At 41.1% G+C, this 18,107-nt stretch overlaps 1 protein-coding gene across 1 annotated transcript; it reads right to left on the reverse strand.

Annotated features, from left to right (window-relative positions):
• Nucleotides 1-15,788: 15,788 nt before the first annotated feature.
• Nucleotides 15,789-17,846, reverse strand: LOC138165579 (endogenous retrovirus group K member 9 Gag polyprotein-like). The gene has a single exon (XM_069093907.1). The coding sequence runs from the start codon at nucleotides 17,844-17,846 to the stop codon at nucleotides 15,789-15,791; it is 2,058 nt and encodes a 685-aa protein (XP_068950008.1).
• Nucleotides 17,847-18,107: the final 261 nt, after the last annotated feature.

Consider the following 18,107-nt stretch of genomic DNA (forward strand, 5'->3'; position numbering starts at 1 on the left):
GATTGGATCTCCAGGTCGTCCCAACACTGGAACTGGTGCTCTTACTCGCTGAGCCACCTGGAAGAGATTCCTTTTCATTCCACGTTGTGCCCTACAATACTAATTAAGGACCTCTCACCTCCCCTCTTAGTACTTCTTAGGATCAAGATGCCCATGCTCCCCAATTGAACCCTAGTCATCAGGCCTAGCAGGACGTAGAGTCCTTCCTGGTTCCTAGAAATTACTAGAAATGCATATGGGGACTAGGAAAGAGAGTGTTCCTATATCTGCACTTCTTGGCCCTTTTGCTTCTAGTCGTGGTTCTGAGTGAGACTCTGAGTGAGTCTCATGTCCCCTTCCCAACTCCTTTCATAGATTCTCAATAATCAACTATCTTTCCTATTGATATCGAGTCAAAAGAGGGAAAAAAACTGAAGAAAAGATCTGATGCTGATTCCCATACTCCAAATTCCAGAGTCATCAAATTATAAAAACGATTTTTTTTGTCTTGAAGGAGAGGACACAGAATGAACATCTATATAACATCTATTATGTGACAGGCACCGTGGAAAGGAGTTTTTACAAAATACTCTTGTATCTGATCCTCACAACAACCCTGAGAAGTAGATGCTATTATTATCTTCATTTTTACAGTTAAGGAAACTGAAGCAAACAGAGTTTGCTTGCCATTGCTGGACAATGACTTTCTCAGAATAAAAGTCAGTGTCTGAGAGTACATTTGAATTCAGGACCTTGGCTCCAGATCCAGTGCTCCGTCCACTGTGCCCACCACCAGATAACTGAAAGATCTAAGCCCACTATTCTTTGACTTCTGATACCTGGGAGACTTGTAGAACCTATAGAAACTTAGACAAATGACCAGTAAGCATCATGAATCATATCTGTCTACTCCCCTAATTCACAAGGCACCCTTTCTTTGCTGGGTAATAATAATCAGTTAAACGTGCACCTGTTACTGATTTCCAAGACTGAGAGAATGACAACCTGAAGTGTTCATTGACTTGATTTTCAGAGAAGTGGGGAAAGTGAAGTTGGTTAGATCTAGATGTTTCCCACAGGGAAAAAAGCTAAATATTCAGCCATGGGATTAAACTAAGGGATTTATTCTATATTTTAAAGAAACAAACAAAAAAAAAACAACCCAACATTCTCCTGAGTAGTTATTTCCTGAGTTAGCAACCAGCAGAACACATTTTTCTAGTTGATTCTTGAAAAATTAAGACACTAGAATAATCCTGAGAAGTGTGTAAACTTGATTTTTTTTTCCTATATCATTTATCCTTGTTAACTATACATACTGGTACATAGATACTGAGCTCTTCAGGGAATTTAGTCGTGTAGCACAAGGCAATAAATTTGAAGAACTAGAGGAAGGGATGAGAGAGTAAAAAACAGATACAGTTCTTATAATTCAAATTCTCTGCATCTTTAAGTAAAATAGAAGACCAAATTGCTAGTCTCATAGGAGGTTACCATGAGTCTTTAAAACAAAAGCAAGTTCAAATTAATTACTTCATTGATAATATTTTATATGAACACGTTTAAACATTTTTTAAAAAATAAGAACATATCATCTACATGACATATCAGCAAGACAATTTTCATTTTAATTCGTTTTGATAATCTCTTGCAAGATCACACAGAAGAAGATAGCTCATCCTGTTTAGTGGGCTCCTGGGTCAGTTGAGGAATATAATTGCTTGCCCCAATGATTTTTGATTGAGCTTCAGATGGATAGAGAGCCCAAAAGAACTGTCAGTGATGCCTAAGATAATAACCAAGTCACTTGGGAAATAATTTTGAAAGACAATGTGTTTGATTCAATGTTGTAAGTTTATTCAACAGCTTAATACTTCATCAATATAAAACTCACAAAACAGTGGTAGCTTCTCCATAGATGTATGTACTTTCACAGAGTGAATTTAATTTGGTGTGAGCACATAGAACTTTAGCTGTGTCTCTCAAAAGAATCAGAGGTATATAACACTCAAGCTAAAAAGGCTTTAGAAGTCAACTATAATACTCCCCACCTCTCATCATTTGACAAGCAAAATATATTTCTAATGGTAACATTCATATGATCAGAACAAGTGCATCTACATGATCAGCCACTATCCATAACTATTAGTTGCCTTGATTACACTTCTAAATAAGCAAACACAGCTTGAACACTTCATTAGCAAGTTAAATTTGGAGCACACAGGCAGGAAGCAGAAAGCCAATTTCAGGGAACAGCTAGTAGATCAGTTTTTATAGAATCTCTAGATTATAGCTCCATTTCTGATCTTCATTTTGTGACCATGGATGACAACCTTTCTTTTACTTTCTCATCTTCAAAGAAATGGCCATAATGTTAAGGAATTAAGTTTGCTTTTGTCTAGAAAATGCTCAAACAACTTCATTGTAGCTCCCATACTGGCATATATGAGAAGTACTGAATGCCTGATGCAAAGAAAGTGCTTAATAAATGCTTGTGTGCTAGACTGATAAAAAAAAATATTTACAAGGACCTGCTTGACTACAGAAATCAAAACACAGATAGGTCTAATTGGAATGAATGGTCTGGAAACATCAGGGGCAACATTAGGTATAATACCACAGGAAGTACCATGCCATTACTTTGGTAAATGCACAGATCACAACTTCAGTAGGAGGAGCTATGGAAATGGAGGTAAGAGAAGATATAAAAGGCAATATAATATACATTATCAACTTTGAATGACTTAGATGTTTTCAGAAATTCAGTGATCCAAGAGAATTCCAAAGAATTTATGATAAAAAATGTTAGCCACCTCCAGAGAACGAACTGATAATATGTGAATATAGATTGAAACATACTATTTTTCACTTTCTTTCAGGTTTTTGTCTATTTTCTTTTACAATATGACTAATATGGAAATACAGTTTACATGATTGCACATGTATAACCTTTATCAAATTGCTTACCATCAAGGAGGTAGGAGAGCAGGAAGGAAGAGAATTTGGAACCCATTTTTTAAATGAACATTAAAAAATTATTTTATATGAAATTGTGAAATATTATATTTTTATAAGGTAGTAAAATAATAAAAATTCAAATATTTGAAGGGTTTAACAGTTGTACCATCCTTGGTGAACATGATTTCATTTGCTCCTTACCACTACCCTGTGAGGCAGGTACACTTGTATTTTATAGATGAGGAAACTGAGCCTGAGAGAAGTCTGATTTACATCATAATATTAATTCATGATGGAGGTAAAATTGCAACCTAACTTCAACATACTTTCCACTAACCCACACAGACCACCACCACCACCATCATTTCTAGTAATTCTCAGCTCTAGTTATTATTTCAAGAAGAGAGGTCTGCAGGGCAGAGCCAAGATGGCAGAGTAGAAACAGGACTTTCACGAGGCTCTTGCTTCCAGGTTCTCCAATATATGTAAAAAATGACTCTAAACAAACTTTAGAGCTACAGAAAACACAAAGTGACAAAAAGAAACTAACTTCCCATTGAAGACAGCCCAGCAGTCTTGCAGGAAGGGGCCATTGTAGCCCTCTGGGAGCAGAGCCCAACCCCTGTGAGTCTGTGGTTTTAGCCCCAGGGCAGCCGGAACAGTCCTGACTGGAGAGACAACTGGGAGAGTGGATCATAAGCAGCTGTGGCAGTTTCAAGAATTATCAAACCACAGATGCAAAGGACAAATTGAGAGGTCAGTGTGAACATTGGGAAGAGGGAGTCTGGGAGTGCAGTCCAGCCTCTGCCCCCAGAGGGAAAGCAGCTGAGGTGCAGTGGTTGTGCAGCCAGCACCATGTGGTTGTTTCAGTTCCTGGCCTGCAGATTGTAGGAGGACCAAGCAAACAGTCTGAGGGGTAATTGCTCTTGCTTTAATATGCTTAGATATGGATCTCTAGCTTGGGTGGAGATGCTGGGCTGCAAGACCAGTGAGCCAGACCATGTGAAGGCTTCAGAGAGGGGAGCCAACTAATAGCTCCAGCAGCTGAAAAAAACCCAATGATTTGGGGCAAAGATTTCCTCTCTGGAAAAAAAAGGTCAAAAGTCAAGTAATTGAGGGGCAACATGAGAAAGCAAAGGAAGTAAAGCAAGCTCAGCAATCCTACATTAGACTCCTATTTTGGGGACAAAAAGGATCAAAGCATGGAATAAGGGGAAGACAACAAAGTCAGAACTCCTGCAACAAAAGCTTCCATCAAAAGAATAAGCTGCTTAAAGGCCATAGAGGACCAAAAGAAGAATTTTGAAAACCAAATAAAAAAAGTTGAGGAAAAATTGGGAAAAGAAATTAGAATGATGCAAGAAAATCATGAAAAGAGAGTCAACAACCTGACTGAAGAAAATAACATCTTAAAAAATAGTCTAACTCAGATGGCAAAAGAGGCTCAAAAAGCCAGCGAGGAGAAAAATGCCTTAAAAAGCCGAACCAAATGGAATGATAATCTCAAAAGCTCACTGAAGAGAATCATTCCTTCAGAATTAGATTGGAGCAAATGGAAGCCTGGGACTTTATGAGAAAACAAGATACTATTAAACAGATTCAAACAAATGAAAAAAGAATAGAAGGCAATGTGAAATATCTCATTGGGAAAACCACTGACCTGGAAAATCGATCCAGGAGAGATAATTTAAAAATTATTGTACTATTTGAAAGCCATGAATAAAAAAAGAACCTAGAAATCATCTTTCAAGAAATTCTCAAGGAAAATTGCAGTGATGTTTTAGAACCAGAGGGCAAAATAGAGGTTGAAAGAGGACACTGATCACCTTCTGAAAAAGATCCAAAAAAGAAAACTCCTAGGAATATTATAGCCAGGTTCTGGAGTTACCAGATCAAGGAGAAAATATTACAAACAGCCAAGAAGAAACAATTTGAATGTTCTGGAAACACAATCAGGATAACTCAGGAACTGGCAGCTTCTACATTGAGGGATCAAAAGGCTTGGAATATGATATTCCAGAGGTCAAAGGAGCTGGGATTAAAACCAAGAATCACCAACCCAGCAAAACTGAGTATCATGTTTCAGGGGAAAATATGGTCATTCAATAAAATAGAGGACTTTCAAGCATTCATGATGAAAAAAACAGAGTTGGATAGAATATTGGACATTCAGATACAAGAATCAAGAGAAGCATGAGAAGGTAAACAGGATAAAGAAATCATAAAGAACTCATCAAAATTGAACTATTTACATTCCTACATGGAAATACAATAATTGTAACTTATGAAACTTTCCTCTGTATGAGAATACTTGAAGGGAATATTAATATGTGTGTATGTATATGACAGTATATAGGTGTATGAATACATATGTGAGAGTGTGTGTATATATGTGTACAGGTATACATAGACAGAGGGCACAGGTCCAATTGAATAGGAAAGGATGATACTTAAAAGGTGAAATTGAAAGGTGAGAGAGGAATATAATGAGAGGAGATGGGGAGAGACAGAATGGGGTAATTTATCTCATATAGAAGAGGTAAGGGAAAACTGTTACAATGGAGGGGAAGAACAGGAAGAGAAAAGGGAATGAGTCAACCTTACTCTCACTGAATTTGCCTTAGAGGCATTAAATAAATATGGCAATAAATAAATAAAATAAACATAGGCATTAAATAGGGTATCACATCTTACAGGGGAGTAGGGAGGAAGGGGATGAGAAGGGGGATGGTAGAAGGGAGGTCAGGCTGGGGAGGAGGGAAGCTGTAAACACCCACTTTTGAAAAGGGACAGGATCAAAGTAGCGAATAAAACAAGTGGGGGGTGTGATGGGATGGAAAGAAATATAGTCAGTCTTTCACAATATATCTACTATGGAAATGTTTTTCATAGCTACACATGTATAATCTATATTGAACTGCTTATCTTCTCAGTAAAGGTGGGTGAAGACAGAGGAGGTAAAGAATCTGGAATTCAAAGTTGTAAAATCAAATGTTTAAAAATACATTTTTTTCTTTACATGCAACTGGGAAATAAGTCATACATGCACTGGGGCATAGAGATCCATTTTGCCCTACTGTTAAGTCAGAGGGGATATAGGGGAGGATATAGAAGAGAACAAATTGGGGGAGGGGGAATTCAGCGGGATAGCTGTTCAGGGGTGGCAGGTAGGGGAAAGATGGGGAGAACATGTGTAACTAAAAATCTTGTGGAAATTAATGATGTAAACTAAAAAAAAACAAAATTTTATTTTAAAAATTAAAAAAAGACGAGATTTCTGAGGGCCCTACTAATTTCACCCTTTCTCCTTCCCTCTGCCTAGATGAGTAACATACTAGAGTGAACTTAATATATTATGTATTAATTTGAAGATATTGAGCTCTCTAAAATGCAAAAGAAAATAAAAGCAGTTATTGCTTTTATCCCCACTAGAAGGGAAGCTTGAGGGAAGGGATCATTTTTCATTTTGTCTTTGATCTACAACTCCTAACAAAGGGCCTTAAACTTAAAAGGGGCTTAACAAAATGTTTGGATTAGCCTTAGAAACATTTTCTCTCCTATAATTCATTAAACTTTATTTTGCAGTATTCACACAAGCATTTATCATAAAGTTCCAGCCCTAAATCTCCTGTTTCTTTTTCACCTCTCACACTAGTGCTTAACACAGTGCCTGACACAAAGAAAGTGCTTAATAGGCACTTGTTTATTGATTGATTCATTCCATCCCCATTCATCTTTAAAAATTACTAAAAACCAAAGATGAGAGAATAGTCAGACACTCACATGAGTTCTCCCCCAAGCCCCTCCAAACAAGTTTAAATAGTGCCTTGAAAGAATTTCTGGAATGGCAGAAACAAACAAGCAAAAAAAGAATGGTTGAAATAATTTGCTAGCCCAAGATAACTTAGAAAGTAGGAAGGAAAGATCTGTTACACTATGTTGAGATTGGAGTACAGCCCAGTCGGGCTATGCCCCAACAAACCAGCAGTAGAGCTTGGGGTCAATTGAATCAGTGTCAGTAGTGGTGGTTTCTGAAGCCCTCAGATGGTAAGGGGATCAGACAACTGATCAGAAAGAGATTTCAGGGTTCCTTTTGCTGGTACCAGGGGCAGAACATTATTGTATTGCCCATGCTTGGATCTGGGTCACAGTACTGGGTCTCAGGTCCATGATTAGGAGGCACACTAGTTCACCACAGCTTGCTGCCATAGGGAAGCTTGGACTCTGATCACAATTCCAGGGTGGAAAAGATTGGTCCCGCTCACTTACACACCAGAGCAAAGGCCAGGAGAGTAGTGAACACATTTTTCTCTAGGTCATATCAACTTCAAAGAACTGAAAACTTACAGTTCCCCAGAATTATCTTTGAAAAAGCTACACAAATGATCTGAAGCTTGGGACAGTGCTGCCTCCATTCTGGAAGCACAGAGTTGTTTTGTCCCCCCTTTTTGCATCGCGTTAAAAGTCAGTAAATTGTCTGGAGAAATACTCAAAAGTAGAAAAAGATCCTGACTATAGAAAATTACTATTGTGACAGGGAAGATCAAAACACAAACTCAGGCAAAGGAAAAAAGTCAAAACTGCTACATCCAAACCTCAAAGAAATATATGAATCTGCTTCATGTCATGGAATAAGTCAAAAAGAATTTTTAAAATCAAGTAATAGAGCCAGAGGAAAAATTGGGAAGAGAAATTAGAGCAATGCAAAAAATAAATGCAAAAGAGCTTGGTAAAGGAAGCACAGAAATATACTGAATAAAATAACATCTTAAAATACAGAATAGGAAAATGGTAGAAGAGGCATAAAAAAATACAATGAAGAAAAGAATGCCTTGGTAATCAAACTTGTACAAATGGGGAAAAGATATACACAAATTCAATTAAGTTAAGAATTCCTTAAAAAAAAATAGAGTTGGCCAAATGGAAAAGAAGTAAAAAAATCATTGAAGAAAAGAATTCCATAAGAAATAGAAATAACTAAATTGAAAAAAAGGTGCACAAGGTCACAGAAGAAAATAATTCCTTAACAACTAGAATTGGGCAAGTGGAAACTAATGACTTTATGAGACATCAAGAAACAATAAAAACAAATTATAAGAATGAAAACATAGAAGAAAATGTGAAATATCTCATTGGAAAAACAACTGACCTGAAAAATAGATGCAATAGAGATAATTTAAGCACTATTGGTCTGCCTGAAAGGCATGAGCAGGAAAAGAAGCTCGACATCATCTTTCAAAAAATTGTCAAGAAATATGCCCTGATATTGTAGAACTAGAGAGTAAAGTAGAAATCAAAAGAATCCAGCAATCACCTCCTGAAAGAGATCCCCAAATGAAAACTCCCAGAAATATGATAGCCAAATTCCAGAGGCTCCAGATCAAGGAAAAAATATTGTACGCAACCAAAAAGAAACAATTCAAATATCATGGAGCCATAGTCAGGATAACACAAGATTTAATAGTTTCTTTATTAAAAGATCAGAAGGCTTAGAATATGATATTCTGGAGGATACAAGAGCTAGAATTACAAACAAGAATAATCCAGAGAGCAAAACTGAATGATTATTCAATGACATAGAGGACTTTCAAGCATTCCTGACGAAAAGACCAAAAAGTACCAAATCTGACTTTCAAACACAAGGTCAAGAGAAGCATAAAATGATAAAAAGGAAAGAGAAATCAGAAATTATATTTGTAATTCCTAAAAATCTTTCTCATTATTAGGCGTGCTAGAAGGAGTATCTATAGACAGATGACACAGGTGTGATTTGAATATGATGGGATGATTATCTTAAAAAAATAAAATTAAAGGGTGAGAAAGAGGAAAGGAGGAATGGGGAGATAGAATAGGGTAAATTATCTGACATAAAAAGGCATGAAAAAACTTTTACAGTGGAGGGCAAAATTTGGGAGATGGGGGGGCGCAGCATGTGAACATTACTTGCATTGGAATTCACTCAAAGAGGTAATAACACTTCCATTTTGGTGTAGAAATCTATTATACCATACAGGTAAGTGTGAAGGGGATATAAAAAAATGGGTATTGGGGGTGGGTGGTGGGGAAGGAGAGCTGATATAAGGAAGTCAGATTGGGGAAGATACAACTCAGGACCAAAACACTTTTGAGAATTTACAGGGCAAAAAAAGAGAGAGTAGGATAAAAAGGAGGAAATAGAATGGAGGTAAATGCACAGTTATTAATCATAACTGTGAAAAAAATTCTCTCATAAAGATTTCATTTCTCAAATATAGGAAAATTAATCAAATTTATAGAAATAAGATCCATTCCTCAACTGGTAGGACATGAACAGGGAGTTTTCAGATGAAGCAGTCAAAGTTGTCTCTAGTCATATTAAAAATCCTCTAATTCACTATTGATTAAAGAAATGCAAATTAAAGCAACTCTGAACTACCACCCTATTCCTATCAGATTGGCTAATGTGACAAAAAAGGAAAATGACAAACGTTGGAGAGGATGTGGGAAAATTGAGGCTAATGCACTCCTGGTTAAGTTGTATACTGATTCAATCATTCTGTACAGCAATTTGAAAATATGCCCAAAGGGCTATAAAGTTATGCATACCCTTTGATTAAGCAATACCAATATTAGGTCTGTGTCTCAAAGAGATAAAAAACAAAAAGGAAAAGGACTTACATGTATAAAAATATTTATAGCAGCTCTTTTAGTGGTGGCAAAGATTTGGAAATTGAGAGGATGTCCATCAATTGGGAAATGGCTGAACAAGTTGTTGTATATGGTTATGATGGAATATTACAAGAAGTGGCAATCAAGATGCTCTCAGAGATACCTGGACAGATTTACATGATCTGATGCAAAGTGAAATGTGCACAATCAGTAGAACACTGTAAACAGTAACAGCAATATTATATGATGATCAACTGTAAATCCCTTAAATATTCTCAGTAATACAGTGATCCAAGACAATTCTGAAGGACTTATAAAGAAAAATGGTATCCATTTCTAGAAAAAGAACTGATGGAGTCAGAATGCAGATTAAAACATACTTTTCCTTTATTTTTCTTGATTGGTTTTTGTCTGTTTTCTTTCATAACATGACTAACATGGAAATATGTTTTGCATATTTGCACATGTATAACCTGTATAAAATTGTTTACCTTCTCAAGGGGGGGGACAGAGGGAGGGACAGAGAGAATTTGGAAATCAAAAAGTATTTTGTTTAAGAATGTTAAAATTGTTTTTATGTATAATTGGGAGAAAAATAAAATATTAAAGAAAAAATAAAAAATATCAAAACCTATAAATCTTTATTTTTGCTGACATATAGGTATCAAAAACACTATATGTGGCCCACAACACTCCCCAGCTCACAAGAACAGATAAAAATGTAATTGGGAAATAGTTAACAAAATAAAGATATATAAAAACATGATATTAATATATTATTTTTCTAAGTCAGTGTGTGGCCTACAGAGATACTTATGTATGGTTTAGTGGCACCTATTTCTTTTTGAATGTGGCACTAATAATATAGAACTAAATTTGGGGTTGGAGGAAAAGTAGAAAGGAGGACTGAGAGAGAATGACCCTTTAATTAGTTATCATATTATACTGTCCTTTCTACTACATACACCTTGGGAAATATATATGCCAAACGTCAATGAGACATAAGCTGAGAGAAAAGACCGACAATCTTTAATTCCAATGTTTTTCTTCTACATAAGAAGGAAAGAAGTGTGTGTGTGTGTGTGTGTGTGTGAGTGAATATATGTATGTGTATATGTATTATATATTTATAGTGTGATTATATATACATATGTCGACACACATATTCATATACATATATGTGTGTAGACATATGATACACATATGACTATTACCAATATATTATATCCATTATTATATTTTTATCTAATATGGGTGCATATGCTAAAAGAGTCTGGCATGCAATGGTCCAGGAAGTCATGAAGAGTCAGACACAACTGAATGGCTGAACAACATACATACACATGTGTGTGATATATTGAGATAGGATATATTCATACATGTGTATTTATTAGACAGGAGTATATGTGGAAGGGGGTGGTGAGAGAAGTATGGGAGAAGGTTAGAGAGGAGTCTTTAGCTTGTGTTCTACAGTAGATAAGGATGGACATTGTTGACAAGCACAGTGTTCAATTTACAAGATTAAACAAGCTCAGTGTAATACACATTTATTAATCACCTACTAGGTGAAGCAGAGTAGCCTCCAGAGCCAGGAAGACCTGCAAGTCCTACTTCAGAAAAATATTGGCTATATGATTCTGGGCAAGCTACTTAACCTTTTAGTGTTCTAGAACAAATCTCTAAGGCTAAAATGTACAGAAAAGATATTAACCTGCATTAGCAAAAGGAGTTTTCTCATCCAGGAGTTTCCCATATCAATGAAACAATAGGTGAGCAGGCAGATTTTAGAAAAACCTGAACTAGTGCTGAATGAAGTGAGCAGAACCAGGAGAACATTGTACAGATTAACAGCATTATTGTTCAATGACTAACTTTGATAGACTTTGCTCTTCTTAGCAATGCAAGGATCTAAGACAACTCCAAAAGGCTCACAATGGAAAATGCTATCCACATCCAGAAAAAGGAATATGGAGTCTGAATGCAGATTGAAGCATACTATTTTCACTCTTTTTAATTTGTTTGTTTCTTCTTTTTTGCGGTTTCTCCAATTGGTTCTAATTCTTCTTTACAACATGCCTAATGTGAAAATATGTTTAATATGAATGAATATATAGAGCCTATATCAGACTGCATGCCATCTTGGGTTGGGGGAAAAGGAGAAAGGAGGATAAAGTGTAGGACTCAAAATTTTATAGAAATAAATGTTGAAAACTAAAAAATAACTAAATTATTTATTTTAAAAAATAATAAAGATCATCAAGACCTAACTGGATCATTCTCAAGCTTTCTGTCTAATAAGACCCTAGGTCTATTTTATTTTTCTCTTATACAGCCATATTCAATTTTGCTAGGAAAATTCTTCTTTGTCAAAAGTTTTTTTTTTAATATTCTATTTCAAACATTCCATTCCTTCATACTGGTGACTACTAAATCATATACAGATGTATGAGGTGTTCAAGGGAAACTAGCACATCTGCTATAAGGGCTTGCTGAGCTCTTTTCAGTCACTTAATTTGACTCAACTGTTACCTATGGCTCCCAGAAACTGTATTATGGGCAGTGTTCATACACTGGTAAATCATCCTTTTAATAGGAATGGGTATATTTTATCAAAGACTTTTCTAAATCTATCTAATCATATGTTTTTATTGATATAGTCAATTATGCTGATAATTTTTCTAATATTAATCCATCCATGCATTCCTGGTATAAATCCTACCTGGTCATAGTGTATTTGGGATATATTACTATGATCTCCTTACTGTATTTATTTAAAATTATTGCATCAACATTACAAGGAAATTGGTCTACAGTTTTCTTTCTGTATTTTTCCTTTCCCTGGTTTAGGTATCAAAATCATATTTTGTGAAGGAATTGAATAGGAATTCTTCTTTACCTATTTTTCAAAGAGTTTATATAGTATTGGAATTAATTCTTTAGTAGTATACATGTGAAATCCATATGGTTAGAGGGTTTTTTCTTTTTTTAAAAGATCTCACTTATGATTTGTTGAATTTCCTTTTCTAATGAAAGGTTATCCAGGTATTCTATTTCCTATTCTGTTAATCTGCTCAGTTCATATTTTTGTAAATACTCATCCATTTCACTGAGATTGGTATTTTTCCTATCATATAACTGGGTAAAATAACTGCTAATACTTTCATTAATTTTATCTTCATTAGTGATGCATAGAACCTTTTCATTTTGATGGTAGTAATTTGTTTTCTTTTTTTTCTTTAATCAAATTAACCAATGACATTTTTTTTCATAAAACCAACTCCGAATTTTATTTATTAGTTCAATTTAAAAAATGTTTTATTAATATTTCCTTTGATTTTCAGTATTTCTATTGTGTTGTTTAATTGGGGTTTTAATATGCTCTTTTTCTTTTTTATATATTTTAAATTTGCTCTTTTCCTAGTTATTTTTTAGTTGTATGTTCAATTCATTGATCTTTTATTTTTCTCTTTTATTGATGTATAAATTTGAAGATACAAATTGTCCCCTAAGTATTAATTTGGCTACATCTCACAAATTCTAGGATGTTGTCTCATTGCCTCTCTAAACTGAAATTAGTGATTGCTTCTATAATTTGTTCCTTGACCCACTCATTCTTTTCAATTATATTATTTAGTTTCCCATTAACTTTTGTTTCTTTAATTTTAGTTTACAACATTCAGTTCCACAATCCCTTGAGTTTCAAAAAAGTAATTAAGGTTCTTAAATTTAAAAAAATGGAAGGAGAATAAATAACTTGAGACAGAAAGTGAAAAAATGTTAACCCAAGTTGTGAATTCATAAACAATCAAATAGAATTAACAGAACTCCATGACTGCCGGGGTCCCTCTACCCATGGAATCCTCACCTGCCCTACGGTCCTCTACTTACCCATATCCGGGTCTTCGGTCGTCACCGGCCCCTTGAGGGGAACAATCACCAGACAGAGAGCGGAGGGAGTTTTTGGGGGGTGTTTATTCTCCACTGATTACATCGCGTCTCGCGTCCCGCGTCTCGCGTCTCCCCTCTACTTCCGCCCTAGGGCCTTTATAGCCCTTCCCGACCCTTCTCGCCCAATCATCAGTCCCAACAGCATTTATCACCATATATGGGCTCCTGGTTATACTAGTCTTCTTCTCCGCCCCTGGGGGGGGGCAGGGTCCCTTTACAATCTCCCCCTTTTTTCTTTAAAGCAAACTGAGCACTAAAAGGAAATGCAGCCAAGCACAGGCGGGCTCGGGTAGAAGATCCTCCCGGTGGCCATAGGGCGGGGTTCTGACGCTTGGCGCGAGGGCCTCTGGCTTAGGTCGCCTCTGTCTCACTCGAACCTTACCCGTCCTAGGAATCAGACACTCTTGACCCTGTCTTAGGCGGCCGAGGAGTGAGGAGTTGCCCGTCATGGAGGGTGCCTCGTCTTACCCCGAGTGTCAAGCGTCCCCCCATGCCTCAAACCAGACCTGGGGATCGTCTCCCTGAGACACAGCCATCAATGCTCGCTGCGTTAAAAGCATATACCCACGGTTTTGCCGTCGAAGTCGGCACACACACCACAAAAGAAGGAAAAGAAGAAGCACAAAAACTAACAGGGACGAGGTCAAACCACCCCACTGGGTGAACCAGGAGACAGTGTAACGTTACTATGAAATGCGGATAAGTTAAAGCTCGGGGAATCGCCACCCTCCACCCCCGACCAGGTACCATTCCCGACCCCGACCTGTCCCCCATTGACCATCCCCAGGGGGCGAACATCTGAGTAGGAGCCATTCACCCCACACAGTAACCAGAGGTCAAAGGGGTTGGCAGTGGCTCCGGGATCCGCATACTGGAGAAAGCGTGAGGACACGCTTGCTTGGCTACTGGAATTTCCTGCGAAGATCGGTTTGGGATCCTGACAAGTCCAGTTAAGTGGCCTGCCAGTCGTGACATTGGCCGAGGGAATAGGAGGGGAGAAGGTGTACAATCAAATGGCAACGACGGAAGACCAAAGGAGGAGTTCGAGGAGAAGAAGCGAGGGAAGGTCCGAGCTGAATGTGTCACCGGCAGCGGCCGCGGGAAGGCTGACAGGACGCCCCATCTCAGGTGCTCCTCATCTGCCATCCCTCCTATGCAGTGAAGCAGGATCCCCAGAAGTAGCACAGCGCCTGAAAGACACAAAAACACAAAACTCCCTCTCACCCCTCGTTTGGAGGAGGGGTAGAGCCCTGTCATTCCACATCCCTAACTCTGTGAAGAGGAACCCATTGCGGGGTTGCTTTCTCGTCATCCTCGGGCCGGAAGGAGAGGTGGCCGAGCTTGCACTCCACCACCGTCACTGGGCCATGCCAATTGCCCTCAAGGTCTTTCCACAGCACCTTCGTGCCGGGCAGGGCGCGGCTAGGCGATGGGAGTTGTACCAGTGACGGCGTGGGCTGGGCGTGGGAAGACCAAAATCTCTGGGCCGCAGTGGACCCGTCCTCTCTTACTTGTAGGAAGTTCATAGTAAAAACTGCCTGAGCCAGCTCCTGACGTGTGACGGAGCGGGGAGTTCCCCTCTTTTGTTTGGCAAGCACGACCTTAAGGGTGCGGTTGGCCCGCTCAACAATCGCCTGTCCCGTAGGGTTATAGGGGAGGCCAGTGAGCTTCTCAGCTGTAAGGGGCCACTGGTCCACCCAGACCGGGTCCGGATTTATCCCGGTCAAACGGGGGGCGAAGCTCAAGGCAGTGGCCCCGACCCATTTCCCGGAGGGGGGTCCGAGGTTGTTAAATACATGCCCATCTGAGAAAGAAGGTCCCTGCCCCACAGGGCATAGGGGAGATCTGGCAAACACAAAGGTGTAAAGAAACCCTCCAGGTCTTCCATGGCCCATGGCAGGGGGCGGGCAGCCTGCTTGGCTCTTTTGCTCCCGCCTACTCCTCTGACATCTAGAGTGGGGAGAGTCAGGGGCCAGTTCTTGTGCCATTGGGCAGCGTTAATAACCGAGCAATCCGCACCCGTGTCAACCAGACCGAGGACGGGGACACCAGAAACCAGAACGACCATAGAGGGGCGGGTCGAGGAAATGCAATGCGTCCAATTTAGGCTGGGGTGGGTCTCGCTTCCTTTGTCAACTAGGGGTAAAGCCTTGCCAAGCAGCTGGCCACTATGCAAGGGGGTGGGAAAATCATGGGGATTAAGCAAAATCACAGGATCCTTGGAAGACTCAACAATCTGCGTAGGGGTTATAAAATCAACCAGGCCCTCCACTCCAATAACTAGTGCGGGATAGAAGGGACAAGAGGCAGGGACAGTTGTTCGCCCCCCCGGAGGGAGGTGGAAGGGCTGATTTGAGGGGGTCCCAAGAGGAGGGGCCATCAGAACCGGGGAGGTCGGGCCGCCTGAGGGGGCTGCGGAGGGGGAATGGCGGTCGTCCCCCTCCACCCCCCGTTTCCCTGTGTGGCAGCCATGGAATCCGGGGCATCCCCGGGGGGGTGCTTAAGGGCCTTAAAGGCGAGGACGCCGGATTTTTGAGGCGGCAATACTTAGCCACGTGACCTGGCCTTCCACATGCGAAACATTTGGGGGAGCTCTTGCGAGGAATGGCGTGGCATTGAGCCTTGAAATGGCCGCTCTGGCCACACCCAAAACAAACTTTACTGGCCGCATGGGCGGGGTCAGAAGAAAGCCGTTGGACGGCTGCCAGGATGTTACTGTCTCTCTCAGCACTGGCCAAAACCAGCTTTTCTAGGGCTTGGACCAGTGCGTTATCTCTGGAGGCGGCTGCTGCAGCCGACTGTGTTAAGGGGTCGTCTGGAGGCAGGTCCATAAGCTTATCCACTATGTCAGAAAGAGGGGCATCGGAGGGCAGTGCGTTAACGGCAGCCGCCTCCCGAGAGCGGAGGCCCTCCTTCACCAGTTGTCTAATCAACGGTTCCATGGCTCTGCCCTCCCCGATGGATCGATGGACAGTCTCCTGGACCTCATTAACAAAGGAGAGAGGGGACTGGCCGGGCCTCTGTTTCAACCCTACCAGCTTGGTCCCAGACCCCTGGCCCCTAACCGAGGCTTTCTCCCAAGCCCTCATATGGGCCTCCTGGACATCGTCCAGGTCGGCATGTCCATAGGCTAGTTGGACTGCCGGGTTAGCAAAGTGCCCCGTCCCGCAAATCAAGTCCTCCGTATCTTGTGGGGCCCTCTGAGGTCTGAGCGGGGCAATTCGCCGGGCCTCTCTCCGAAGCTGCGCCTGGTAGGCTAGGTATGTGGATGGTTCCAGACAAGCCACCGCCAGCCCGTCGAAATCAGCGGGCGTCCAGGGGTGGGCAGCAACTAAATTGGCAAGCAGCTTCTTGACATAGGGAGAGGCTGGGCCATATGTGGTCACAGATTCTTTAAAGTCTTTCAGGGCCTTATATTGGATGGGGGCATGAGTGCGACCTCCCGTCAAGGGATCAGTCAAAATCGGGAACATGTCCCAGGAGTCAAAGTCAACCTCCGCCCCCGCCTCTGCGGCCAGACGGAGGCTCCGCCTCAAAAGTCCTTCCCCCGCACTCGGAGGGACCGCCCCTTGAGGGCAGTAAGAGGGGGGTGTCGTGACTTCCGGGAGGGGCCCTCCATGGTTCCGTGAAGGAGGCGGAAGAGGGCCCCACCCTTCAACATGCGGCGTCTCCAGGGGCGCCATCTTAGAGGAGCACGGGACTGGAGGGAGGGGGGATCTCCACCCTTCATCTTCCCGATCGTCGGCCACCCTTGGGTGGACCCCCTTACCTGGATTCTGAGCCCTCTCTCTCCTCCTTCTGGTTTCTCGGGGGAACCTTGCTGTCTCTTCTTCCTCTGACTCGCTCAACACCGGGGCTGATTCTCGGGCAACCTTTTCCAGGTCCCCCCACGGGTATTTAGGGCGATAGTTCCTGTTCCCATCCTTAGATTCCTCATGGCCCCCGGACCCCTCTGAGTCTGACCCCGCTAGAGACGCACCGCACTGGGTGCTAACTGAGCACGGCAGGGGGGGCGGATCTGGGGCGGTCACCGCTGCCGCCACGATTTTGAAGACCCTGAAGTCTTCGGGTGACAAAAACCCCGGGCACGTCTGATTATAAGACGCCATCTGTTGACCTACAGCCTGCCACTTATGCGGCTGTAAGCCCGAGGGTTTCACCCAGGGGCAGATCACCAGAACCTTCTCAGTAAACTGCCTGCAAGTCTTTATAGGGAGTTTAGCGCCCCGCTGTGCGCACAGCTTATAAAGCTGGGCGGTCAAGACCCCCTTCTCCTCCGCTCGAAACACAGGGATACTAAGCCCTGAACCCATACTGTCCTCTTCCCGAGAATCCTTTTCTCGAGGCTGTCTGGTGGCTAACGCAGACCAGCTGCAGTTAGCAGACCGTCCGCCGGCTAGGTGGGATGTCCTCCCCGGGCCCAAGCGCTCAGGTCCCTGTCAGGTCCCTGTTCGGGCGCCAGAATGCCGGGGTCCCTCTGCCCATGGAATCCTCACCTGCCCTACGGTCCTCTACTTACCCATATCTGGGTCTTCGGTCGTCACCGGCCCCTTGAGGGGAACAATCACCAGACA

This window comes from Petaurus breviceps, unplaced genomic scaffold (assembly GCF_028583685.1).
Source record: "Petaurus breviceps papuanus isolate PSGF00001 unplaced genomic scaffold, PetGlider_PUasm1.0 213, whole genome shotgun sequence".
In the NCBI taxonomy this organism is placed as follows: domain Eukaryota; kingdom Metazoa; phylum Chordata; class Mammalia; order Diprotodontia; family Petauridae; genus Petaurus; species Petaurus breviceps.